This window comes from Gopherus evgoodei, chromosome 4 (assembly GCF_007399415.2).
Source record: "Gopherus evgoodei ecotype Sinaloan lineage chromosome 4, rGopEvg1_v1.p, whole genome shotgun sequence".
In the NCBI taxonomy this organism is placed as follows: Eukaryota; Metazoa; Chordata; order Testudines; family Testudinidae; genus Gopherus; species Gopherus evgoodei.
In genome coordinates this window covers 91,536,917-91,564,014 of record NC_044325.1, presented here as the reverse complement: position 1 = coordinate 91,564,014, position 27,098 = coordinate 91,536,917, and the positions used below count along the sequence as shown (strand labels likewise).

General features: G+C 39.2%; 1 protein-coding gene across 5 annotated transcripts in view; it reads right to left on the bottom strand.

Annotated features, from left to right (window-relative positions):
- Positions 1 to 27,098, bottom strand: part of LUZP2 (leucine zipper protein 2) — a 360,723-nt gene that overhangs the window by 151,969 nt on the left and 181,656 nt on the right. For all 5 annotated transcript variants that reach the window (XM_030560188.1, XM_030560187.1, XM_030560184.1 and 2 more), the window contains exon 5: positions 21,434 to 21,496. In XM_030560188.1, the coding sequence (XP_030416048.1) occupies positions 21,434 to 21,496 (63 nt within the window). The remainder of the gene's footprint in view (positions 1 to 21,433; positions 21,497 to 27,098) is intronic.

The window sequence follows — 27,098 nt, the reverse complement described above, 5'->3', positions numbered from 1 at the left end:
CCTAAATCTTTACAGGATGGCTTCAGCTTGTAAATGCTTTGGGTTAGGGGTTTTATTTTACTTGTTAAATGAGGCACCTATCACATTTTTGGGCTCTTCAAAGATTCTTAATCATCATCCTCATGATTTTCAGCCTAGCAAGCCAGACGTTTGTGTTGCCCATTGACAACTTGGTTTATTCCATTTAACTGTAATTTACATAGATTCTCTATTTTCTTTGTTTAAGATGATTTGGTTGCACTGACTGCTTCTTGGAATATTTAGTTACACAAATAAACAATCAACTGATGTATTTGGAGGGAACATGGGGCAAAATAATTTGATTTTTAGTGAGGGTCTATGGAGGAATTGTGGCCCAGAATCATTAACTGAAATGCTCATTACTGAAACAGAGAGAAGGTGGTACACTTTAAGACATCCTGTTGATACTCTGGCTGCAGTCAGACCAGAGAATGGGGAAACATCTAGATATTCTTGAGGGTCCTGATATAACACTCCACAGACTAAATCGCATAGACTTAATTATCAAAATGTGATCAGTGCTTCAGTTTATCTACTTTGGAAAAACGGAGTTATCTTTATTTGCATTGAATGTGGGATAAAATAGTTGCTTCAAAATTGATGATTAGTTTATTCAAGCCATCACTCTGGCCATGTGGAATTATCAGAAAAGAAATTATGTAACCAGATGTCTGAAATTTATGAAATATGGAAAAAATTCCAACATTGCTCTTAGTGGGGAAAAAGGCACTATATAAAATGAGAGAGATTTGTGTGTTTCTATAAAGCTCCCCAAAAGTCTTCTGGAAATTAAAACTTCTGCAGCCGACAGAAATGTGACACATTCCTTACTCTGCATGACTGGCCAAATAGGTAATTTGTGTGTTCACTTTCACTCACAAAAGCCCCCCCCCCCCCTCATTTCCCAACACACACAAATAAACAGCAGCTAAAATACAGTCTTATCCGACAACATGGAAAGAACTCTGGTACTTTCAAATCAAAACGGTCAGTGTCATGTCTGGCTTCTCAAAGTATGCTTCATAGGTAGGCTTGGAATGATTAGATTTTTTTAAATCGATAAATGTCATTTAACATCAATAATACTAAACAGAGACAAACTGATGAACAAATATTTCCATCAACAATTGAAATTTACAAATAGGAAAAGAAAGAATAATAATGCTGAGAACTTAATAGAGTTTGATTTAAGGCTTTTGACATGTGATGTTGACAATTTGTGTTTTAACGGTTATAAAATGGCTTATTGAATCTCAATGTCTATCATCACTAAATAATGATTGTTTGATACCCACAATTTCCCACAACTGTGAAAATGTAAAGATTCAAATCTAAAAAAAAAACTTAAAACACATAATTTTGTACACATTGATAAATACTGGAAAATATGCTTACGACAGATTTCCATCAAAATTATTAAAAAAACAAAAATCACATTTTGCCACACCTATTCATAGGTGAGGTGTTACCATGTGGACTATACAGAACAATGTGCTTATCTGCACAACTAAAATGAAAATTGAATTAAGTCTAGACATATATGCTAATATCCCCACTATTGGGCTGGAATGCAGGGACATGTAGCACAGAATTAAGTTTTCATTTTACTTTTTATTCCTGTAGATTTATTAAGGGCATTAGTGATATGACAGAAGGATAAAGGAAGAACCAAAATGTTTCAATGCAGAAAGAAGGACGAGACACTTAATTTTAAAAAAGTAAATATAATGATTTAATTTGCTACATTTTTTTATGTATCATTCATTTTATATTACATTAAATCACTGCAAAAATTTGGCATTATTTCCAATCATGCTGGAGGAAATGAAAAAAACAGGTAAATCTTAGGGCATGTCTACACTTGCCATTTGAAGCACAAAAAGTCCCTTTATTTGTGCAAAAACTGTGGAAGCATCAACACTTGCCAATGACTTTTTGCAGTGAAACTTCTGAGTTTCACCTCAAACAGAAAACCACCTCCACATTCTTACCGTTGATCCTTTTGCAGTGATGTGCAAGTGAAGACATTCTTCCTGTGAGTAGCTTTAAACCTCTGGAGGATACCGCAGTGCTTAGGGTGACCACTTTGGCCAGCAGTTCTGCTGCCAGGTAAACAGACATCTGCTCTCCCTCACCTCCCCATAAAGCCCCGGGAACTTTGAAACACCCCTTCCTTTTTTGTTAGCAAGTGCTCATCTGACCAAGTGACCATGTCTGCTCCACAGAGTAAACAATCCCCCACCTGGATCCTGCGCTCACCACCCCCACTTTCTTACAAGACTTGTCGTCAAAATGAAGAAAGCTGCACTTGGGATAGCTGCCCTCAGTGTGCTGCCTTTATCAGCGATGGAACTGCTGCAAAAGTAAACACTAACTGATGCCTGTAGAAGTAAGTGAGTACACAAAGCAGCACTTTTCTTTCACCAGTTCCCTATTACTGGTGAAACTGACAGCACAAAAACTCTGCAAGTGTAGACATAGCCTAAGTATACAAAGTGTCACTGAAACAAATGGATTCTTCATAGTTCTCACGCTACACAGAGGATATAATAAGTAGTATGAAATGCAGTGCAAATTTGAAATGTAGGCTCTTTACATGCACATTTGCCTCTTTTGAAATGTAAATGACTTGGGGCTTTTCCCAAATAAAGATGACAGGAATTGGCAAAAGGCATTAAGAATCTGAATTGATTTTTTAAAACTTCTCTCTCTCAATCCCTCCCTCTCCTCCTCCTCAGTTTTTTAAAATATTCTGCATCCAGGTTAACTCTCACTGAACAATATTTATGGCTAATCTAAATTGTGTAATTTTGTTTTTAATTAGCTGCATGTATTTAGTGAATCCTAGCAGTGGAAGAAGACTAGGACTCTAACCCAGCAAAGGACGTAAACACATGTTTAACTATAGCAAGGTCAGTACACGCATTAAAGTCAATGGGACTACTCACATTCTTAATGTTAAGCATATGCTTTAACACTTTTGTTGGAGCAAGGCATAGGCCTTGCACTATTGTCACATTAAAAATAATGGGCCAGATTCACCAAAGGTGGTGCAGGGAGGAGAAAATTACACTTGAGGAAAACTGCCAGTAGAAGCAGCTCAAAGAAAGCATCAAATAATTGCATCCTCATCCCTGTCCAATCAAACACTGCTCCAATTCTGGCTCTGGACCTATACCTAAACCAATTTGATACAGTTTTGCTAAAGACAATGTACAATCTGTTGAGAAATTGTATGCCAAGTTTTATTTTGTTCAGAAATTCTGATTGCACTAAAAAACCAACAAAACTAACATAACAGTCAAAAATGCTGACAGGCTCTTAGTAAGTGCTGCCCCTCCAGGCTTTTCAATGAGACCGACCAACATGCACTGGAAAGCATTCACCCTACCGAGAGCACCTATTATCTGAGTCTACAGATCCTCTTAATGCAGCTGCTCTAAGCCAACAGGAAAGAGTTCTCCCATCAACTTAAATCAATCAACCCACAACGAGCAGCTGCAGCTACATCAGCAGGAGAAGCTCTCCCATCAACATAGTGCTGTCCACACCAGGGGATGGATTATTTACATTATATATAATTACATACACACTAAATATTTCCCCTATCATACTGTTTAAATACGAATATACTTACTATAGTAAATGAAACAATAAATTTACACCACTGTGGCTCTTTTGGGTAATATTGATAGCTAATTTGGCTCCTGAACCACTGAGGTCTGAGTATTACTGATTTAAAGACAGTGTATGAAACTTTGGAAGTAAAGTAAAGGTGTGCAGTACTTCAAACGAATATAACGTAATGTAAGAGATTAATCTATCAGTCCATCATTTAACCTTAAATGTGTTCAGAATTTCCTGAAACCTACTGGTTCATTCAGTCTATTATCCTTGTGCTTTCAATCCAGAGAGTGTTAAGAGAACATGCTGTTGGGATACAGAGCCTAGAGAAAGAGAGAGACTAATCTTGGAATAAAGCTTCATTTTAAACAGTCAAGAAGACTCATTCTAAACAGTTCTGCAGAAAACTACCTTTAACAAATACAAATATAGAAATATTCAGTATGAGTTGCCACACTGGAGCAAAACATTAGTCCATCTAGTCTGACATCTTGCATCCAGTAGTGGGTTGTGCTCGACTGTTCAGAGAAAGGTGAAAAGCCCAAAATCTGCATCTGGCACATTATGCATTATAGGTGGGAGACTAGGGATTTCTGTCCTAACCAACCTCCCATACCCCATTCCCCAGACAATCAGTTCACAGAATCATACAACTTAGGAAGGGAGATGAGTTGTTCTATCATAAAGTCCATGACCTTGCTAGTGTAGGACTGTTTCCTACATATATTCAAATCTAGCTATCTGTCCAGTTCAGTCTTCAATGTATTAAGTGATAGGGCTCCAGCCCTAGCAAAATTATCTATTCTTACTCTCTCTCTCATGCGTGCATGCACACACACACATACACACACACACACACACACAAACACTGAAAAAAAAATCTCAAACTAACTATTTTTCTACGGAGAGATCTGATCCATAGGGCTAAATATTATACTTTAACATAGAAAAGTATATTTTTAAGTCTGAGAACACTTCAGGTGTGCACTACTTTGAAATATGATATTGTTTGTGGAGGATCAGTAGGCCTCACCACCATGTATAGTTATAGAGTTATAGTAAGATCTGCATTTATCTTACTATAACAAGTGTGCTACCTGATATGCTCTACAATCAAACAACTTATAGCCACTTAACAACTAAGGAGAAACAGAGAGACGTTGAGAAAGTCAATAAGATACACTCCAAAATGCCTAAAGCGGCAGCCTTGACTAAATCCTTCTGGTTTCACTTAAGATGCATTTCCATATACACCAAATCCTTCAGGCTGAACATTGTTTGCAAGCCAAAGCAATAGCAGTTAGTGAGAAAAGTGAGTAACTGGTTTCTGTTGTTCTTGGCCTTGATATCTAATGGTCTCACTTGTAATAATTTTGTAATCAAATTATGGGGCAGTGGAAAAGAGAACCAGGCAAACTTGAACAAATGGGTATGATTACAGAGTCTACAGTACCAAGACAATTCTAGTTATTGGATAAACACTGTGTTTCTGAATTACATCATAGATATAAATCCATATTCTTAAGGTCAATATTGTACTTAAATGACACCTAATGAAATCAATGTCACTTTGAATACTATACTTATAATTTCTGACAAACTAATAATGGGGAACCTCTGAAATGCTCTAATTAACATGTCTTTTTCCTATTGTGTCCTAAATCCCAAATACTTTAAATTGGTTTACCCCAGACTGTGTTTAAGATGAGGGTAGTGAGGATAAGAGAATGCAACAGATTAATAGTTTTAAGTGTTTCTGCATATCAAACTTCCAGCACTGTTGGCACTAACTGGTGCCATTATTACTAGTCTCAACAAAGGTGAAGGACTGAATGTAGAGACTGACTTATTCCCTCCCTTGTACCTAGAGAAATCCGGAGATTCCTCCAGGTCAAGCAATATAGTACAAAGAAGCTTGCACTCCCGCTGAGTATGCTGTACTGTACCTGTTATCTAGGTAAACAGCAGGCTTTGCTCTCCAGGGCTGCCAGTCTAACACCTGAACTGAAATGTTCACTTGAACAAAAACACACAATAAGGATTAGACTTAGATCAAAATCTTAGCCTGCACTCCAAATCCTTCTGAATTTGGGGAGAATGAGGGTGCAGACATAAATTCCTGTATTTGAAAATGTGCCCATGATTACAATTTGGAGTGAGATCCAAAACTGATGACCGAAGCACCAAACTACATGCCAGAATGAGATTTATTTATTCTAATATCTCTAATTACCAATAAAAGAGAGGATATCTTAAATCTAAACATATTTAGTGATAAAATAATTGAAATTATGGATGCTTAGATTTATTGTCAGCTACTGTATATTGAGTGTCATCCATTCTGTTGTGTGTGCTACTTTTACTCCTGAAGCCACTATGAGAAAATGAGGCACAGATGATTTTCAAAGCATGGGCCTAAATCTGCTCTCACTGAAGTCAATGGTAAACCTCCTATTGACTTCATGGAAGCAGAGTCAGGCTGATGAAGAGGGTTTTAAAAACTTACTCTCAGAATCTCCTACTTTCATTGGAATCAGTGGCTAAGCTCCCATTAGTTCCCATTAACTTGGGCTTCTAAGTCTTGTTCCTCTGAATACTCATTGACTTCAATGGGAACAGGATCAGGCCTCTAGTGAGGACCCAATCTTTCAAACCACCTTCTAAATTGAATTAAGGAAATGCAGCACAATTTAGGAGCTGCTTGACAAGATCAGGTAAAAGAAAACTTTTTAATCAATAAATGAAATCAATGTCTCTCTCTCTTCCTCCTCTCCTCCCCCAGACTTAGTTCTTACCTTTAACAAATATGTATTCAGGTTACATGCTGGTGTACTTTTCTTTTTCAGTATATATTGGATAGTCTCTTTGGAACACTATTTGTTGAGTGTTGCAGTCTTAGATGGCAAGGAAAGTTCTGAGATCAAATACAAATAACCCAGACTTCCTTCTGATAGGGTTCTATCTCGTGTTGATCTAAATGTTAAGCCTTGGCAATTGATAGCTCTGCTTGTGGTGATGCAAATCCACAGTTGCATTCCACTCAGTCTATTATATGAGTCATGGAAATTTGATCATTAATTTTTTTTTTATCTGAGGACAGAAATAATCATTAGGAGCTACTCAAAATTTTGAGTATTGATTTATCTTCTTAGTTTTTTTCCTTTATATAACTGTAATTCCCTTTTAAGTGGTTTTCCCACTGGGCAATTTCTACTTCTTCAAACTGTGAAAAACTTTGCTGCTTGTCTTCTTACTGGGGACAAGCAAGATCAGCACATTTCTTTCTCCTATGTGATTGATTTTACACTAGCTCCCAACAAGTTCTGCACTGATTTTAAAATATCATTCACGTTTACTTTTTTTTGTGGCTAGGCTCCAATCTGCCTTACACTCAAGATTTGTACTGCTTGATAATATTGTAAGTCACCAAATCTCTGTTCAAGTTTAAAGACCAAAGAACCTAAGCAGGGCCAGTGCAAGGATGTTTTGCGTCCTAGGTGAAACTTCCACCTTGTGCCCTCCCCCATCCCCGAGCCCCCGCCCTGAGGCACCCCCTCCATGGCAGTTCCCCCCCTCCACCCTGAGGCGCCTCTCCCGCGGTAGCTTCTCATCCCCCACCCTCTGCCCTGAGGCACCCCCCCAGCCCAGCTCACCCCTCCTACGAGCACGAGCACCCCGAGCACGCCATCACTACTTCACTTCTTCTGCCTTCCAGGCTTGCGGCGCCTGAGCTGATTGGCACTGCAAGCCTGAGAGGCGGGAGAAGTGAAGCAGCTCACCCCTGCTCCGCCTTCTCCTCGAGCATGCCGTGGCTGCTTCACCTCTCCCGCCTCTCAGGCTTGTGGTGCCAATCAGCTTAGTTGCTGCAAGCCTGGGAGGTGGGAGAAGTGAAGCAGCCACAGCGTGCTCGGGGAGGAGGCGGGGCAGGGGTGAGCTGGGGAGGGGAGATTCCCTGCGTGCCGCCTCCACCTATTACTTGCTGCAGGTGGCCCTCCCCACGCCCCCCTGCCCCAGCTCCCTTCGCCTAAATGCTGGCGGCGATTGAAGATCCAGCCGCCATGGTCGCTGCCGAAGAAAATGCCGCCCCCCAAATCCTAGTGCCTAGGCAACTGCCTAGGTCGTCTAAATGGTTGCACTGGCCCTGAACCTAAGGTATATAGTTTCATTTCATACGGCCCTCATTGCCTGATGGAAGAACAGCTGATGTCAATGGGAGCTGGGGAAGCACAAAGAAGGCCATGTAGTGCTGTTAGAATTAAGTAGAACACACCAGTGCCCCTGCAAAAGAAGGGTTAGGAACTACAGTGTTTCCCTGTATGAAGCATTGTCAGCATATAAACCCAGACTCTTAAAATGTCATCTGTCCTACATCAAGAATGCGCCTTTTCCACCACAATTTAATTGAATACAATTGAATTTACCCTTCAGGCAATAAAATTTCCTGTAGATCTGGTGAAATTTTAAAGTTCCATTACTGTTCCTTGTATTAGTACAGCTAAGCACAGAGAGATTGGATAGAATGCTGTCTTAATATGATTTACTTGGCACTAAAGCTATAACCACAATTTATATCGTCTGGTCTATGCTTACGGAGTTAGGTTGCTAACTCTAAGTGTCAACACTAAAATGTAGCTCCCACTGATGTAACTTTCCCACTACTCTGACTTAACTCCACCTCCACGAGAGGCTTAGTGCTTAAGGCAATGTAGTTAGGTCAATACAGTGTCAACATAGACACTGTGGCCTGGTTTACACTATGCGTTTATAGCGATTTTAACAGCGTTAAACCGATTTAACACTGCACCCGTCCACACAACGAGGCCCTTTATATCGACATAAAGGGCTCTTTAAACCGGTTTCTGTACTCCTCCCCGACGAGAGAAGTAGCGCTGAAATCGGTATTACCATATCGGATTAGGGTTAGTGTGGCCGTAAATCGATGGTATTGGCCTCTGGGCAGTATCCCACAGTGCAGCATTGTGACTGCTCTGGAAAGGAATCTGAACTCGGATGCACTGGCCAGGTAGACAGGAAAAGCCCCGCAAACTTTTGAATTGCATTTCCTGTTTGCCCAGCATGGAGCTCTGATCAACACGGGTGGCGATGCAGTCCCAAATCCAAAAAGAGCTCCAGCATGGACCGTACGGGAGATACTGGATCCAATCGCTGTGTGGGGAGACAAATCTGTTCTATCAGAGCTCCGTTACAGAAGACGAAATGCCAACGCATTTGAGAAAAATCTCCAGGCTATGATACAGAGTCCACAGCACAGTTCTGTGTGACAAGCGTAACGGAAAGCCAAAGAATCAAACGGACGCTCATAGAGGAAGGGAGGGGGGACTGAGGACTCCAGCTATCCCACAGTCCCTGCAGTCTCTGAAAAGCATTTGCATTCTTGGCTGAGCTCCCAATGCCTGTAGGGACAAACAGATTGTCCAGGGTGGTTCAGGGTATATCTCGTCAATTTACTCCCCTCCCCCCCATGAAAGAAAAGGGAAAAAATTGTTTCTTGACTTTTTTCAATGTCACCGTATGTCTACTGCATGCTGCTGGTAGATGCGGTGCTGTGGCACTGAACAGCAGCATCCTTTCCCCTCCCTTCCCCGGTGGCAGATGGTACAGTGCAGTAGGACTGGCAGCCATCCTTGTCATCATCCCGTGAGTGCTCCTGGCTGACTTCAGGTGAGGTCAACTGGGGGCGCCTGGGTAAAAACAGGAATGACTCCCGGTTATTCCCAGCAAATGGTACAGAACGGCTGGTAACCATCCTCATCATAGCAACTGGGGCCTGAACTCCATCAGCCCTCCCCTTTTCATGTCTGAAAAAAAGATTCTGTACTGCCTGAACTATCATAGCAGTGGGATGCTGGGCTCCTCCCCCCCCCACCATTTAATGTCCTGCCTAGACTACCATAGCAGCTGGAGGTTGCCTCCCCCTCATTTTATCTCACTAAAAAGTCAGTGTTTCTTATTCCTGCATTCTTTATTACTTCATCACACAAATGGGGGGACCCTGCAATGGTAGCCCAGAAGGGTTGGGGGAGGAGGGAAGCAACGGGTGGGGTTGTTGCAGGGGCACCCTCTAGAATGGCATGCAGCTCATCATTTCTGTGGGATCTGACACGGAGCGGCTCTCTGGTACACTGGTTCTCTAGTACACTTGCCCCATATTCTAGGCAGGACTGACTCTACTTTTAGATACAACATAAAGGAGGGAATGACCTGGGGGGGGGTCATTCCTATTTTTGTCTTTGCGCCCCCAGCTGACCTCAGCGAAGGTCAGCCAGGAGCACCCATGACCGCAGCAGACGGTATAGAACGACTGATAACTGTCATCTCATTGCCAATTTACAATGGCACAGCAGACGGTACAGAACGACTGGTAACCGTCTCTGCTACCTTGCAAAGGCAAATGAATGCTGCTGTGTAGCGCTGCAGTACCGCCTCCGTCAGCGGCATCCAGTACACATACATAAGGTGACAGTGACAAAAGGCAAAACGGGCTCCATGGTTGCCATGCTATGGTGTCTGCCAGGGCAATCCAGGGAAAAAGGGCGCGAAATGATTGTCTGCCATTGCTTTCACGGAGGAAGGAATGAGTGACGACATTTACTCAGAATCACCCGCGACACTGTTTTTGCACCATCATGCATTGGGATCTCAATCCAGAATTCCAATGAGCAGGGGAGACTGTGGGAACTATGGGATAGCTATGGGATAGCTACTCACAGTGCAACGCTCCAGAAATCGACGCTAGCCTCTGTACATGGACGCACACCACCGAATTATTGTGCTTTGTGTGGCCACATGCACTCGATTTTATACAGTCTGTTTTACGAAACTGGTTTATGTAAAATTGGAATAATCCTGTAGTGTAGACATACCCTGTGCTGCTTACATCGACTGTTGCTGCCTTTCAGAAACCATCCCCAAATGCCCCACATTGGCAGTTAAATCAGTGCAAGCGATCCTGTGAGACCATGCACTGCCAACCTAAGAGCAAAGTGTGGACATGTAAAACCGATTCCGTTACTGCAGAGGCTGTATGTTGACGTAACTTAGGTCAACAATAGTGTAGACTTGCCCTATATGAATAGAACAAAAGACTGTTTACATAGTAGTTTCTTTAAAACCACACTCCTTATAAAAGCACGTCAAGAAAACAAAAATTACTGGGAGCTACAGACAAATTTATTTTTCATTTCTAGTTTGCTTTTTATCAACGCCACTGCTATATGCCTATAAGAAATTTATAATTTTCTCCTGTTCTGCAAGAGACAAAATAAAAACATTTTTCTGATACTGATAACCCTAATAACTGTATGAATACACTGGAAGATGTCTGGAAATAGAAACTTATATGCAGCATTATTGTAGCTGTGTTCGTCCCATGATATTAGAGAGACAAAGTGGGTGAGGCAATTTCTTTTATTGGATCAACCTCTGTTGATGAGCAAGACCAGCTTTCAAGACAAGCTTCAGGGCCTGAAGAAGAGTTCTCTGTAAGCTTGAACCCTTGTCTCTCTCACCAACAGAATTTGGTCCAATAAAAAATATTACCTCACCCACTTTGTCTCCCAAATATCAACTTAGAGATTCTCAGATATATCTTAAATTATCCCCTGAAAATTGTGTGAGAAGCTAGGTGTTCATTACAGATCCCTCTCTGCCAATCAGATGGCATGCATCAGCATCATCCAAACTTCTATTACTTTTTAATGCCTATAGAATGTCATATTGTATCAGGCTACATTTTTTGTCATACTCAGTCATGTTGTGGGCTAAGGTGATGCAAAATAAAAGGATAATGTCATGTGATATAAAGGTACTAGGTACAATATTCTTATGACTCTTTGTTGAGGATACAGGGAAGGAGGCTATTTGCAAAGAGCCTTCAGGACGATTCCTGGTTCACCAATTTATTGAAAATGGTAGCTAAGTGTTCATTAGCTAAGATACTTTAGTATCTACCTAAGAATGTTTTTTACAGTCTTGTCAAGAGGAAATGAACTGGACATTAACAAAATACTAAATAGAAAGTGACTGTTTTTACCAGTTGAGCCATCATTTAAGGTAACCCAGAACTATAGCCAAGAATTTTAATTCTGTACAAAAATAGATATTTGTCAACACTCGTCCCCACCCTCACCCTTTAAAAAAGAATTATTACTGCATGTTGACACAGCATCCTGCCTTTGACATCATTCATAGTTGTAGCATTTCCAAACAGTTGTTGTGGAATGATATCCCAATGGATCTGCAATAGTTGATAAGTGAATGTGCCTTTGATTTAAAGCAGGCTGTTAGCATTTTATAATAATAAAATAATAAAATAACAACAACAATAGTAATAATAATAAATAATAATAATAATAATAATAATAATAATAATCTTTCATCCAAAGATCTAATAGGTCTTTACAAATATTAATACCCTACACCTGATCTTTGTAGACTGAATTTTTGGGGGTCTTACTCAGCACACTGGAGTTCCTGGAACTCCAGGCCTATTAATGTCTGTCATGTCTTTCACATATCTTTGGCTGCCATGGAGACTATAACCTTTTCTGTCTTATGTAATCATTAGCAGTTTATTGATGCCTTTTTTCATCTTAGGTAGATTGTCATATTGTCTATATAGGTCTCCTCCTGGGGATCTCACTGAGCTTTTCAGCTAATGCAAAAGGCACACTTACCACCCATGAAGTAGTATAGGATGTAATAAACACAATTCTTATGCTCTGCATTCAGCACTAGATTCCACTTTATATCTTGGGACAATTTAAGGTGATTATCATCATCTCCAAGGACTTGAATGGCCTGGAAAATGGCTCTCTTTGAGATTTCCTTTATTCATCACAACAGTAATCTGAAGAGCTCTGTATGGCTCAATAGCCTGTCTCTTTCACCCACAGAAAATGGTCAAATAAAAGTTAATACCCCACCCACCTTGTCTCTAATATCCTGGGACCAACCCAGCTACAACTACACTGCACAAATCACAACAGTTGCATTCAACTGAAAAGCTCTCATCTCTAGTGCCATTTCACTGGTGAATGGCAGTAGACTAGCCTAAGGAAAGAACCCTCAGCTACGGAATTTGCTGTGGGCAGCACAATGATGTATTTAGGAGTTCAACATCAGATTATTCTTTAACATTTACTTAAAATTAGCTGCTCCACAAACAATCCTGGGAAGTAGTCTTTCCCCAAGATTTAATCCTTCTATTTCTATATAAAACTTGGAACATTTGAGGGCTATTAATAAACAGGAAGTTCTATAGTTCCATTAAGAGCATGTATAAGTTATTTTGTTCACTCTCTTGAGAAACCTGATGCCTTCTTGTTGTACAATATTTTGTTTACTCGTCTTTAGTCTTAAAGGAGGAGGAAAGTGAATTATTTGTATTCTGATTCTGGAACCTATTTAGGAGGTGAGAGTTATGATTTCTAGCAATACCAAGTTATTCTCTATCAAGAAGAACAGGATCACAACAGTGACACTAAATTGCCAACATATTCCTCCCACTCCATTTCTGATGGGGTTTTGGGCATGGCTGAAGACTTAATAGAGCCAGTATAATTTTTTCCCCTAAGTGTTCTCTGATCCTCCCTAATTGTTAACTTAAATAGTAACTTGATTAACAATATATTTTATATATTTTTCAACTCTATTTTGCAAATCTGTCATACTGCCTAGTGAAAGCTAAACAAAGGCATCTGCTAGTATGACTCAGCACTGGGCATTCATAGAGTGTTCAAGCACCCAGTAACACGATGACTCAAGAGAGCAACCCAGAATCTTTATGCAGGGTCCAAGAATATATTAAAAACTGGTATTATTAGCATTAGAAGAAGTATAGCAGCACTGCCCAGTGAGGATCAGGATCCCGTTGTGCTAAGCACAGAACAGGGACATAGGAAAACATAACCCCTGAAGAGTTTACAATCTAATTAATTACAATCCCTGTGTTACATACACTTGCCTTGACAAGCAGCATTCACCTGATGTTCCTAAGGGCTTTGCAAATATTAAAACATTGAGTCTCACAATACTCAATTATTTATTTATGTTACAGTAGCACCTAGGGTATGTCTGCAGTGCAGTTGGGAGTGAGCCTTCCGGCTTGGGTAGACAGACTCACTCTAGCTGGGCTTGAGTTAGCACATCAAAAAGAGCAGGATGGATTTTGCAGCTTGGACTGGAGCTCAGGCTCTCAAGCCTAGGGAGCCAGGGTGAATTTGAGAGCCTGAGCCACAGTGCAAACCACAATGGCTATATTGCTATTTTTAGTGCACTGGCTTGAGCGCAGCTAGCGTGAGTCTGTCTACCCTGGCTGGGAGGCTCGTTCCCAGTTGCCGTGTAGACATACTCCTAAAGGCTCCATTGTGTTAGTTGCTGTAAAATTGCATTGTAAGAGACAGTCTTTGCTCTGAAGGGCTTATAGTTTAAATAGACATAACAGACAAAACATCACATTAGTGGCACATCCAGTACAGATCCCAGGACTCCCAACTCCCACTCCAGTCCCCTTTCACTGCATCATACTGCCTCTTGCTCAGTATTACTGATCCAAATTTATCCCTGATATAACTCTACTGACTTCAATGGAGTTACACTAGGATTCCATTTAACCTATTACTCCTGTTTCATAAATGGTTCAACTGAGGCACAGATGCAAACATTTTCAACAGTGAGAACTACTTTGGAGCATTCAGTGTGTGCGTGCCAACCCTGACACATAGAACAAGGTCTAATTTTCAGAGATGCTGAGTTGTGATAGCTCGCACTGATTTTAGCTGGGATAGTGGGTGCTCAGCCTCCCTGATCATTCAACCCTTCATGACATAGGTGTGGAACCTTACAGCTGTAATTCCAAGCTAGTGGATTCTTTTTTTTGTTTGTTTTTTTTGAAGTGTGACTAAATTATTTGCCCAAGATACCTGTGTCAGAGACAAAAATAAGATCTAAATCTTCCAGGACTAAGTCCTGTGACTTCCCTTGGCTTCAAATTAATTTCTCTGAGCCAACACCTCCTTATATTGAGAAGCACAAACATCCATGGTTACACAATCCCCCAAAATGAATTACTAGAGAAAGAGGGATTGAACATCAAGCCCTTTCATCTGGCAATAGAAGTCTAACAATCTACCTAGGAAAAGTATTAACACCACATCTGGTTTAAACTTTAGATATATTAATGAAATATTTCTCTTGGAGTATTGAGAGAGGCCTTCCTATGACTGGTAGATGAAATCAGAAAAGCATAACAAGGTAAGATATATTAGAAAAGGCACATTTAATCCCAAAGCATCTAAAAGATTAAAGGTCAAAACAGAAAAATGTAGTAGCCATTTAGATTGCAATTCTTAAGGACCCTGTGATATGGACAAGATTCCATGGTCTGTTGAACTTTGTTTGTTATACTGAACTGAAGTTTCAATCCCCAAGAAATATTATTTCCGAGTTACTAACACTCCACACTCACCAGACCCAACTTATTCTGAGAACTTGGGAGATTGCCTCTCCAGTACCAAAACAGCTAAATCCTCTTCTGTGAAGAAAGAATCAGGAAGTGCAATAACTGAAATATACTGTATCGTAATAACCAAAAATCAGTCAAGAATTCAGAGAGAGAACATCATAAGCCAGGAGAAACAAAGGAAGACATAAGTGAATATATAAACTATCTGCACTGATAGCCTGCTTCCTCTGTGGTTCAGAATTGAATATAAATATGTATTACTTCTTTTGGATTGTATGTACCTGTACCTACACAGAACCCAAAAGGCAGCCAAGACCTGAGCTTGAGTTAACCCATTCCCAACTCATAAATATACCTTCAACAGGCAGAACTCAGACATGCATTCTTAAACAAATGAAAATGTATTGTGGAAGAAAGCAAATCTAAATAAATATTTGTTGTTCTAGGAAGAAGGACAAGACAGAATGTGGATTCCAGTCGAGTTAAATTCTGTTCTTAGTTATCCCATTCAATTTAGTGGGATTACATGTGTCACTGAAGACTAGAATTTGATCTGTAATGGAAAAAATATCCATAAAGATTCTTTTGGAAGACAAAACTTTTAAATGGAACAAAGATATATTCTCTTTTTCTATCTTTAGTTTTGCAGCAGATGAGATAACAAGCCTTTCAATCTCTCCCTGGATGCACCATACCTGAATGCTACACAAGGTTTCAAATGTATTGCAAGAAAACCATTTAAGTAAATTGTGTTTCTTTACTGCTTGAGGTATACTGACAGCATCATCTGGTCCTCTTATGTTAAAATAAAGTTTATTACAAAGCAATGCACAATGTTTGTGGTATAGGCTTGAAGCTGCTTGTGCTAACACTGTTAGGGACTGATTCTCCATGGACTTGAAGCCTGTGCTGTCCTTTACATTTACGGAAAGGGACAGTAAAATGGATGTAAAGAGCTAACAACAGTGTGAGTGGACAATTCTGATATGGTAGAATGATGCATTAAGAGTACCACCCTTGAATACCCAATAGCCTGGGAGTCAGAGCATTCACATACCTTGTCTCTCTACTATCCTAGGAGCAATGCAGTTACAACACTACTATCTGGTCCGAATGCTATCTGAATATATCTTTTCCCTCCATTTCTTTGCAGATGGAGAAACACTGATCTCATATTTAAGCTGCATGCCTAACTTCACCAGCTTCTGTTCCATGGTCCTTGAAACAGGTCCCATTTCTTGCCATATGAGCATACAAAGCCAATGAGCATGTAACTAGATTTCCATTCACATCTTCTTTTCCTAGTTAAGGAAAGAAACAATAGCTCAAATCTAATACATCTTTCTCAGTTTTGGGGATAAGCCTGTAATGTGTTCATTGTCTATCTTCTATTATAAATAGAATATCATAATCATTTATGAAAAAGAAATATGGGCTTACTGAGCTGTCCTTCTGCTCTTGAGCTTGGAGAAGAAACTTTAAAACAGGAATCCAGCCAAAGTGAGACCATCCAAATTGAGACATGTCTTTTAAAAATAGTAGGATGTTTTTAAAAAATTGCATTTTAGGCCATTGAATTATATTGATTTCTGATGTAATCTAATGAAAGTTCTTTAAAAATCAGATGTACCAGAAATCATTATCATATTCTTCAGTTAAAATGGCATATACAGCCCTAGAGCAATCACATGGCTACATTCTATACTTTCACATTTTAACCCTCTTTAGAAATCATTTTTTGTGGAACAAGCATACACATGTTGCTCCAGTCCCTGAGAATTATTCAAACCCTATTCCCAGCCCAGAGAGATTTGTGGGAGTGCAGGTGTAAAATCTTTCACAGGTGCCAGTGGGTAACAAATGTTCTTGCTATGTTAATGTAAGCTAATATAAAAGTGCACTGAAGGTTGTAGCTCTTCACTATCTAGAATCAAGGTTTCAAAAAGCATTATGAGTTGTAAACATCAGACAAGGCTAACTTAATATGTGAAAAAAATATTTGCGGTAAGTCACAATGGGGTTATTTCTCCTTCTTGCATTGCCAGTTTAAAAATAAAATAAGGTATATACAAGATGACTAATATTAACACTGGCCTGTTTATTTCTTATTATGGCAAATATAAAGCTGGCATTACAAAAATATCCTATGCTATTCAAGTTCTTATACCATACCATTGTGGTATCTGAGTACCTTCTACTGTGGCAATAAGCAATATAACCAGCATCTGCCACTTGTGGCTTATTCTCTCCCCCTTCTGGTCCCTAAAGGGAAATTTGAGTGTGAACTTATTTTTCAATTTATGTATGATATGTTATGTTTTTATGTGTATGTTTTAAACTGTGTGTATGATTTGGTCATTTTTGTGTAAGTTTTAAATGTGGGCATAATATAATATATCTGGTTTTCAAAAAAGTGAAGTAGTAGTTTGCTTTGCATTTGGAACAGAAAGTGGTGAGCTTTCTGTTATTGAATGGGAAAATAAAGAGAATACTATAATTTAACCCTTTATAACCCTATTTCTCCAACGTAATTCATTTCCACCTCAAAATTATAGCCAGACATACCATCCCTTTTGGGGGAGGGGGCAGAATATTTTACATGAAATTGAAAATATTTAGTTTTTAATTGAAAAAAGCCAAGCACACCAGAAAAGATAAAATTTTTGGTTTGGAGAACATAATAGTTAACAGGTACAGAAAGCACAGGGCTAGATCTCCATGCCCAAAGCTGACAATATATCCCAAAGAATATGCCATAGATGCTGTCACTAATTTACTTTTTAACTGTTCTTCCAGACAACTTCAAAGATTCTTACTTTTCAAAATTAAGATAAGGTTTGATAAAAGATTCCGCGAACAATAGAAAAATTACAACTTGAAATTTATTCTTCAGCTACACTGAAGGAAAAATAGCAGGTGAAAATTAAGGAGCTGATGGTTATCATACTTTTCGTTCTGTGAGCTGCTTAGAGAGACTGTCTCATATGCATGTCCTTTCCTCTCTTAGCCCCTGTTTGTTCTGAAACTTTTCATTACACTGTCAGTCCAAAGACCATAGGCTATTCAAGACAGTACTCAAGCACAAGCATAAGTTCTTGCTAAAATGGACATAATTGTTTGCAAAACATTGGAATAGACTAGCAATGGTGGGCTGGTACATGGAAATTTGAGAACCACTGCAATAGACCAATTGGTGCCTAGAACAGGTATGGTAGACTGGTACATTTTATTCTATGTGTCTTTTTCATTTATTCATTCTCTTTTTTCTCCATCTTTTCTTGCCTTCTTCTGGGATTTATTGAAGTAACATGAGGCCCTAAATAAGGAACTAAAATAGTAATTTAGACTAAACCTATTGAACCATATATAATGTACACTTTTCATTTGCAAAACAATTAGGGTGAAATCCTGGCTTACGTGAATGGGGGTTTTGCCACTGAATATAAGGGAGCCAGGATTTCATGCCTAATGTGTTTAAAATCAACCAATATTTTAGACTGTAGATTCTGTATATTTTATGACGGTCTCTAAGAACTTTTACTAATGAGAATATTTAAAATGGCATTTTGTATTACAGAAATTAATATGTTTTTCAATTAAAAGAACATGCATCTACTTTACAGTAGAAGAAAAAGCTACTAAGGGACAAGTTTACTCAAAACACCAACACAGTTGGTCAGAAAATGGACCGACCTGGATTCAGAATGCATGTGTTGTCATGACAAGTGAGTCCATGAAGTGTTTGGAGGAGCATTGGTTATACTTCCAGCCCACCCATAGGCCCTTCCATATGCTAATAACATGAGATATTCCCCTGCATTTCCCCTCCCCAATCCTCAGTCCCCTGACTGGCACCATGAAAACTCCCTGCATTTTGGCCATTCAGCTGTACAGAGGGATGGGACGCAGATTTTCACCCTAAATGAATATCTGACATATCATTTACATAATAAAATGACATGATTCATACAGTGAAATCAGAGAAGCATCATAGATAGTAGATGATTTAGAACATCTCACCAAATCATTTCCAATCAACATCTTTTCCTTGTATCTTTTAAAGGACTTTGTCCAGTCAAATTTTTAAATTATAGGAACTATGGAGCTTCCTCCTCCCTTGACAGAATATTTCAGACTATATATCAGATCTCACTATGAAGAAGTGGTAAGTTGTACTGATTCTAAATTTACAGATACTTAATTTCCTCCAGTTACCCCCACTGAAGCTCCCTACACAGTTCTCTACCTTTTTGATATTTACACCCTTCAAATACTTGTAGACAGTTACTTCCACCTTTTGACTTAGGGCTATACACTTTCACTTATGTTGACTGGTATATAATAAGTAAATTATAAGGGAAAGGAAGGACAGTCCAGTGGTTAGGGCATAAGCCTAGGACTTGGGAGACCTGGCTTCCATATCTTGATCTACTACAGACTTCCTGTGTGGCCTTAACTTCTCTGTCCCTCATGTGCAAATCGGTTTATCAGGGATCGATATATCGCGTCTCATCTAGATGCGATATATCGATCCCCAAACGCACTCCTGTTGACTCCGGAACTCCAACAGAGAGAGCGGAGGTAGTGGAGTCGACAGGGAGAGCCTTGGCCGTCAATCCTGCACTGTGAGGACGGGAGGTAAGTCGAAATAAGATACTTCGACTTCAACTACACTATTCAAGTGTAGACCAGGCTTCAAAGACTATGGTAATGGAGGCCATAAATACCTTAGATAGTTCCATTGATTTCAATGGAGCAGCTTGACCAATGAAGTACTATTGTACCTCAGAAAAAGGATAAATACTTTGCTTTTAAAAAGGTGCTTATTGACTCAATTTTAAATAAAACCTCCAAAAAAGAAAAAAAATAATAAATATGTTGTACTAGTTGTATATGCAGAGCTATTTAGAAACAATGGATTGTGAAGTACTTTATTGTTCTTTCTGGCTAGATTTTTCAAGCAATGTTGCATATTAGACAATAGTAGTTTTTCTTGCATTCTATGTCACATACAGCACTGAAAGTAAAATCTCATATTTTTGAGCAAAAGGGAAATAATATTTTTATTTTGGATGGGTGATAAGAGGGGACCACAAATTTGGTTTTATTACCATCACAACAAAGTACAATACTTAAAAAGCAACACCACCACAAAACAAAAAACAATCGAAATAGCTGTATGCTGTATCTTGCTAACAAGAACATCAGTTCACACTGCTGTTTCAATTTATTTGTTTTTTCTAAATGCACTTTTTCATTTTTTGGATGCATTTTCAACACGTCACTAAAACTTCATCTCTCCAGTACACTGCTGTATGTTCCAATCCTGCATTAAAGCTATAATTTCTTTCAATGTATGAACTGTGGGAGATATCCGTTTTTTCCTCTATCCCCCTATGAAATGTCATTTGGCTACCTCGAGGGTCAACTGAAAAAAACCTGTGTGCCAAACCTACACCGCTAAATATTTATCACAATTGTTCCATGTGCAGACAATACTGCATGCCAGTTGTTTGATTTAAGAAGAGTTGGAACGGAATTTATTAGTAAGAAACAGGAAATCCATAGTAATGATAGAAGGTCTTATTTTTTAATGTTCTCCTTTCATCTCATCTGTGGGTCTACCAAACTGTGTTCCTCTATATCCTCAGGTAAGGGTGAGCTGAATGCTGATAAATGATACAGAACATTGAAACCGCAACTCTGGTGTAAATCTTAACTAGTTCACTATACCTGACCCACACGTCTTTCAGATACTATATGAATCAAGAAATAAAATGATCTATACCTGATAGTAACTCTGTTGCAGATACAATATGTGAAACAATCAGGCATTGCAGCGTCCACCATTTTTAATCACAACCTATCTCTCTCTTAATCAGGTTTACGTTAAATACTCACTACAGTAAAACAGGAGGTTTATATATTCAAAGTGCTCTAATTTAATTCTGAAGCCAGCATTTATAGGATTACACATAAACCTCCATTAAGTGTTTCAAGGTTACGTACTCAAAAATAAAGGTAGAATACTATGATAAAAAGAGTGTTTGCACCTGAACGATCTCATATCATGTTTCAATGGAATAAATCTGAGCAAATGTGGAAAATTTCACAATTCCAGAAAGTAAAACAAAGCTGAAAACCTGCACCTTTTTTGTAAATATACTAACAATTTGACCACTATTCCTTCCTTGGTTTAATCTCACAGAGCAAACTGAAGTGCATTCAATGTTGTTCAAATATTGAGACTTCTTTAAAATCCACTCTAAAAATACTTGGCTGACAATCAAATATCCTGCTTACCTCATTCTGGAGATCTCTGATCATTTTGCTCTTCCTTTCCATTTCAGTCTTCAGAAAATTAATCTGCCAGTTTAAAAAAAATGCTGAATGTTAAGTTTTGAAGCATACCACAAATGCCACACAATCATTTCTTTTCCATTCTCTTGCTTTTCTTTTCCTCGTCACAACTTTTGATAGGCTATTCAAAAATTAAGCCACTAGTCATATCTATCCCTACTGATAAGACACCTTACTTAACTAAAAGAGGTGCCCAGCTTCAGTAGCCTACAGTTTCATATCTATTAAATAATCTGTAATAAAGTGACAATACAGGTAGCTAGGGGAATCACTAAACAAGATAGGTTAATAAAGAAACTCATTCTTCATGAAAATCCTTAAGAGTCCTAGTTTTGTTTTTGGATAGATCTGATACATCCATTTTTTTCAGAGAAATGAAGATTTTTAGAACAATAAAAGTTGCTGTTTTTATAATCACAAAATCTCAGCAGTTTTCAATCTCCTATATGTTAACATAACAGTTTTCAGATTCTAACACCCTTACATATACCAAATAACATTATTACTACGTGAGTGGCTCTATCAAGCTTTTGGAGCCAATGAGTGCACTCATGGAATAAAGGTGTCAGAACTTGGTTCCTAGCATATACTAAATTCAAGGAATTCTTCCATGTAGAAGTTTGACTCAATTTCTGCAGTTCATGTAGTTTAAGAAGGATCACTGGTTTACACAAGTCAGGTTGTATTTTTCTTTATAGGAGTCTGACTGCATTCACTTCATTGCTAGATAACTCAGCATTCACTTCATTGCTAGGTACATTTTAGAGGACAGTAAGGGATAAAGGCATATGTAGTTAAAATAAACATGACAATGTGAAAATATCCATTTCATATTAGGATGCCATGGCAATCCTACATGAATTAACAATACAGAGATTAAAAAAAATAGACCAGCTCTCTCTGCAACAAACAAACAAAAAACAAACAACAAAAAGCATTCACACAAAGAAAAACAGCTGAGGAAACTTTGTAGTTCACATAAGAGCACTTGTGAAAGTACTCCTATAAATTCACTTTGGGAAAACCTGCTGTTTTAAGAAGGACAACATTAGGATACAGATCCTTTCACTCCTGGAATACGGGCCTCAGTGGCTTTACTGTAAAATAAGCTCTTCTTTAGATTGTGTGACATTGAGTAGATTGTTTTAGTCCACTTCCTGGGGAGAGAGGTCAGTATTTAAAAAACACCATCATACTTGGCACCACTGATAACCATACTAGCAATGAAGCCAGTGGCCAATCTATCATTCAGTGGGGAGAGAAGTCCCTTCAGGTCACGGATGATTGGCAGGGCTATATGGAACTTTTGCCGTCCAAGTCCTGCGCACAAAGACCTAGATTGTGGAAAATGCTGATTATTCTCAACTCCCATTGATTTTAATGGGAGTTGAAGACTTTCAGCAACCTCACAGATGATCAAGAAGCTCAAATAGAGAATTTCAGTCTGCAAGACATTTGGCCTAACACATTTGGGCTTTATTAAATCACTTAAAAAATAGTCACTGTGAAGCCCCAGGTCCAAACACCATGGAGGAATCACAAAAAAGTATAGGATAATTGTGACTCTTTAGATGCACGGCTCTATCTGTTCAAAAGATATAGTTAAGACAGGCAAAAAAAAATTGACCTTCATTGACGTGAGTCTTATTTCTCAGGCATTACTCTCAAGAGAGATTCCTTGTCATTTTCCTCCAAAGTTGCTTATTTCTGGTGCTGAAATAACTAAAATAATAGGAGATTGGTACAGGATTGGTAATAGGATGGTACAGAAAATGCTCTCAATGTGCTACTGCTATTATAGGACATGGACACTAGCCTGGCTATTTTGCTAGGGTGAAATGTAGTATATTTTAAAGGGTCCCCACAAAGCCGTATGTACCACGTAAGCTTTTTGTACAGTAGATGTAAATCACACTGATATGGGCACCTAGGAATATGTGTACTAAATCAATTAACCTAAGTAAATACCTTTTAGTTTTCCACAGGAAACCATTTCTTTTCAAGTTAAATTATATGTGAATTAAGAAAAAATGCATGTATTGTTTGCATTCCTTGGAATTCTAAGGCTGTGCCTCTTAATCTTTAGCAGCTGAAGAGCCAATTAGTCATAAATCAGAGCTGCAGTAAGCCACATTAAAGACTTAGATTTATATGACTTGGCTACTAGAGCTAATATAGAGATAACCCCATCTGTCCATTTGAGTGTGTCTGTGTATGCCTCTATGTTTTGGTGCCCTAGGGCAATTGTCTCAGTGTCAGGATGCTGCATGATGCTTTTACTCAAATCCAAGGAAAGAGCATCATGTAAGGTTATGAAGGACTGCATGCAGTTTGAGAATCTTGAGTTGAAAAACGCTGCTTGGGGGCATATAAGAATAGTGCATGAATCATTAGTTAGGTGGGTGTTGAAACTCTGCTTTCTGCCTCCTCCACCCTAATGCACCTATTATTATCATGTGCATGAATGGCCATTCAAGTTCTGGTATATCTTTTTGTTTAAATTAAAGGCTGAGAACTCAGGAGTTTTCTGCATCCCATTATTCAGTCTTTTCACCCGGTTTGGCATCAATGGTTTTCAAATGTTGTTTGCCTATAACTGATATCTAGCTGCAATTAAAAATAAATATTGAAAATATATTACAGCTCGAAGCCAGTGAACTTTTCAATGTTAAAAGAGGACTGTGCTTCTGTGTCTCCAGGAGACAAGTGCTTCAGAGCTTATTACATTTGTTAAAGACAACAGCTTTCATCCACTTGCCTTTACTCTCAGCAGTTTTTACCTTGAAATTTCCAAATTAACCTCCCTCCTGAAATACAAAATACAGATGGCAATGATCTATCTAATTCTAAGAATCAGACATTTATTTTATATGAATATTTTTCATAGATGAAAGACAGAAGAACACCAACATGTAATTGTTATTGCACAGTCAAAGCTTGCAAGCTGGATGCTTAGTCACTTCTTATGTCTCACTTAGGACAGGTTAAGCCATGAACAATTAACAATGCACTGAAGTAGAGCATGTGGATGGATATTGTTCATTACTATGGCTGCAACTGGCAGCCTGGTATATGTTATGATGCTGCTCTGAGAGTTGTATTATGCTAATAGTTTAGTTTGGGTAGGGATGAAAACAAAGCAGACAGATTCTCAGTACAAGAACATATATTTGGGGGGAAAAATCTATTTTTGGGGGAAATTGTATTCACTCAGGCTCAAATCCTGGTCCCAGTGAATTCAACAACATTTTTTGTCTTTGACAGGACCATGATTTGACCCCGGAGTAAGCTACATTCTGTTGGTATTAAACCTCTCAGCCCTCCAAAAAGTTAGATCTGCCCTGTCTTTTGAAGAAAATAGAGAAAACTTGCTTAATTGGAAGGTGAATCCTGTAAAGTGCTAAGCACACTTAACTGCGATTAATATTATGGGAGCTTAGGACACTTGGTGGATCTTGGAATTTTCTGCAGGATTCAGGATTGAATCCTTAAAGAAAAGATATTTCACTCAGATAAACTTTTCTATTTTTGTCATAATGGCTTTCAGAGCTATTCGTTAAGGCTGTTTTTAAAAAAGATAGTCATTTATTATGACTCTGCTCTGCCTGAAATGCCTATTATTTAAATGAAGTGAACAGGCTATATATTTCTAGCAAAAGGCAGGATAGAGCTGAGCTTTTCATTGTTAGAGTGTTATTCATGGTTAGAGATCTCTGGAGGAAATCTTGCATTGTTTCTCATATTTCAGTATCACTATTTTATTTATATTTACTACTAATAAAATTACTCTGCGGTTGTTAGCAACAGTGCCAGGTCCAAGCCTGGATAAAACATAAGGGTTCTGCAGCCGCGTTTGTGACCCATTCAGGTAAAAGCTTACTGCATCAGAAGCAGTTAAGTTAAACAAAGCCTGAAGATGGTAGGTGCAGATGGAGCTCAAAACCCAAGGACGAAAGATCTCAGTGAAAGTCAAAAGGAAGATCAGATCTCAGGATATCTAATCATGACGACTAAATCTGTAACAAGAGTATCAACGTGGAACGTACCTATTCTGTACAGTATGGGAAAACTGGAACAGGTTACATGAGAAATGAAAAAATACTATCTGAACATACTTGCATCATTGAGACATATGGGCAGGGAGTAGCAAGATGCTGTCTGAAGGTGGATACTCGGGAGGAGGAACACATGAAAGAGGTGTAGTAATTATGCTGGAAACCCCCAGTGAAGACCCTGCTGATTTGGAAGGGGTCTACAGGGGAGTTCCACACAAGACATGATTGGAAGGGGTCTACAGGGGAATTTCTCACAAGACATGGCAAGTGTAGAATAATCTAAGTACATGCACCAACAAATACAGCAGCTACAGTGAAAAGTATACATTCTATGAGCAGTGGCAACAAGTATTGGATGATGTGCATAACCATGACATCAGGCTGATGATAGGTGACTTCAATGCACAAATCAGCAACAACTCTACTGGCTGGCAAACAGCCCTGGGCAAAAAACAAAAGGCATCCAAACTAATAATGGTGAATTGACCCTGAATCTCTGTGGAACAAGCATTCTAGAAATCAACTCTTCCAAGACAAGAGGATTCACAAGCTCACATGGAGATCACCATACAATACATCTGTTAACCAGACAGATCATGTGTGTATATCTAAAAGATGGCATCTTCCTTGAGGGATGTGAAAGTCAGAAGAAGAGCAGATGTTGGTTACTATTTTTGTATGTGATGGGGAATCCACCCCACAGAAGCCGTGCTGGGATTAAGGTGGTTAGCTGGGCCAATTAACTCTTCCCCTGGAGGAGGAGCCAGGGATCAGGGTTTAATTAGATGTGGCTTGCTGGATAGGAACAGGAAGGGCCTATATAAAGCCCAGGAGCTGAGAACAGGTGGGAGCTGCAGGGAAAGTAGTCTGCAGTTAGTCCTTGGGAGAAGGGAGGTGTGTTTGGAGCTATAGAGATAGGTATCATAGAAAATTAGTCCCTGGGAGGAGGAAGTTTGGACTGGAAAACCTGGGGCAGGGGAGAAGCCAGAAAGATAGGAACGGCTCAGGGAGAGGCAGCAAGGTTCAGGAAGGAATAGAACTTCGCTGCTAAATAGCGGGTCCCTGAGTTGCAACACGGAGTAAAGGGTGTGCCTGGGTTCCCCTACCAGCCACTGGCACCACAGATGCAGTGAATGGGAAGACTGCCTAAGACTGCTGGTGAGAAGAGACTTCGATACCCCAGAAGGGGGAAAACACACTGAGTGACCTGGCCAGAAGACTGAGTCACAAAGAAAAAGCAGAAGCTCTTGGAGTGAGAGAGGGGCTGTGGAGTGAGAGAGAGAGAGAGAGAGAGAGAGATGGAGTGCAACTGAAGGAAAGAGCATCAGCCTGTCAGAGCTAATCCCCAGAACCGCCATGAGGCAGCACTGAGTAGAGCATCCCGTCGCACAGGAATAGAGAAGTTCAAGGAAAAAGAAATGCATATCAGATTCCTGATGGAATTTGGCAACCATTCCAGTGTTTTACGACCACAAGGACTTAAGTCTCAAGGAGAATGGATCAAATTGGAAGAAGACAGTAGTTGAGACAGCGGATGAAGTAGTGGATCTACA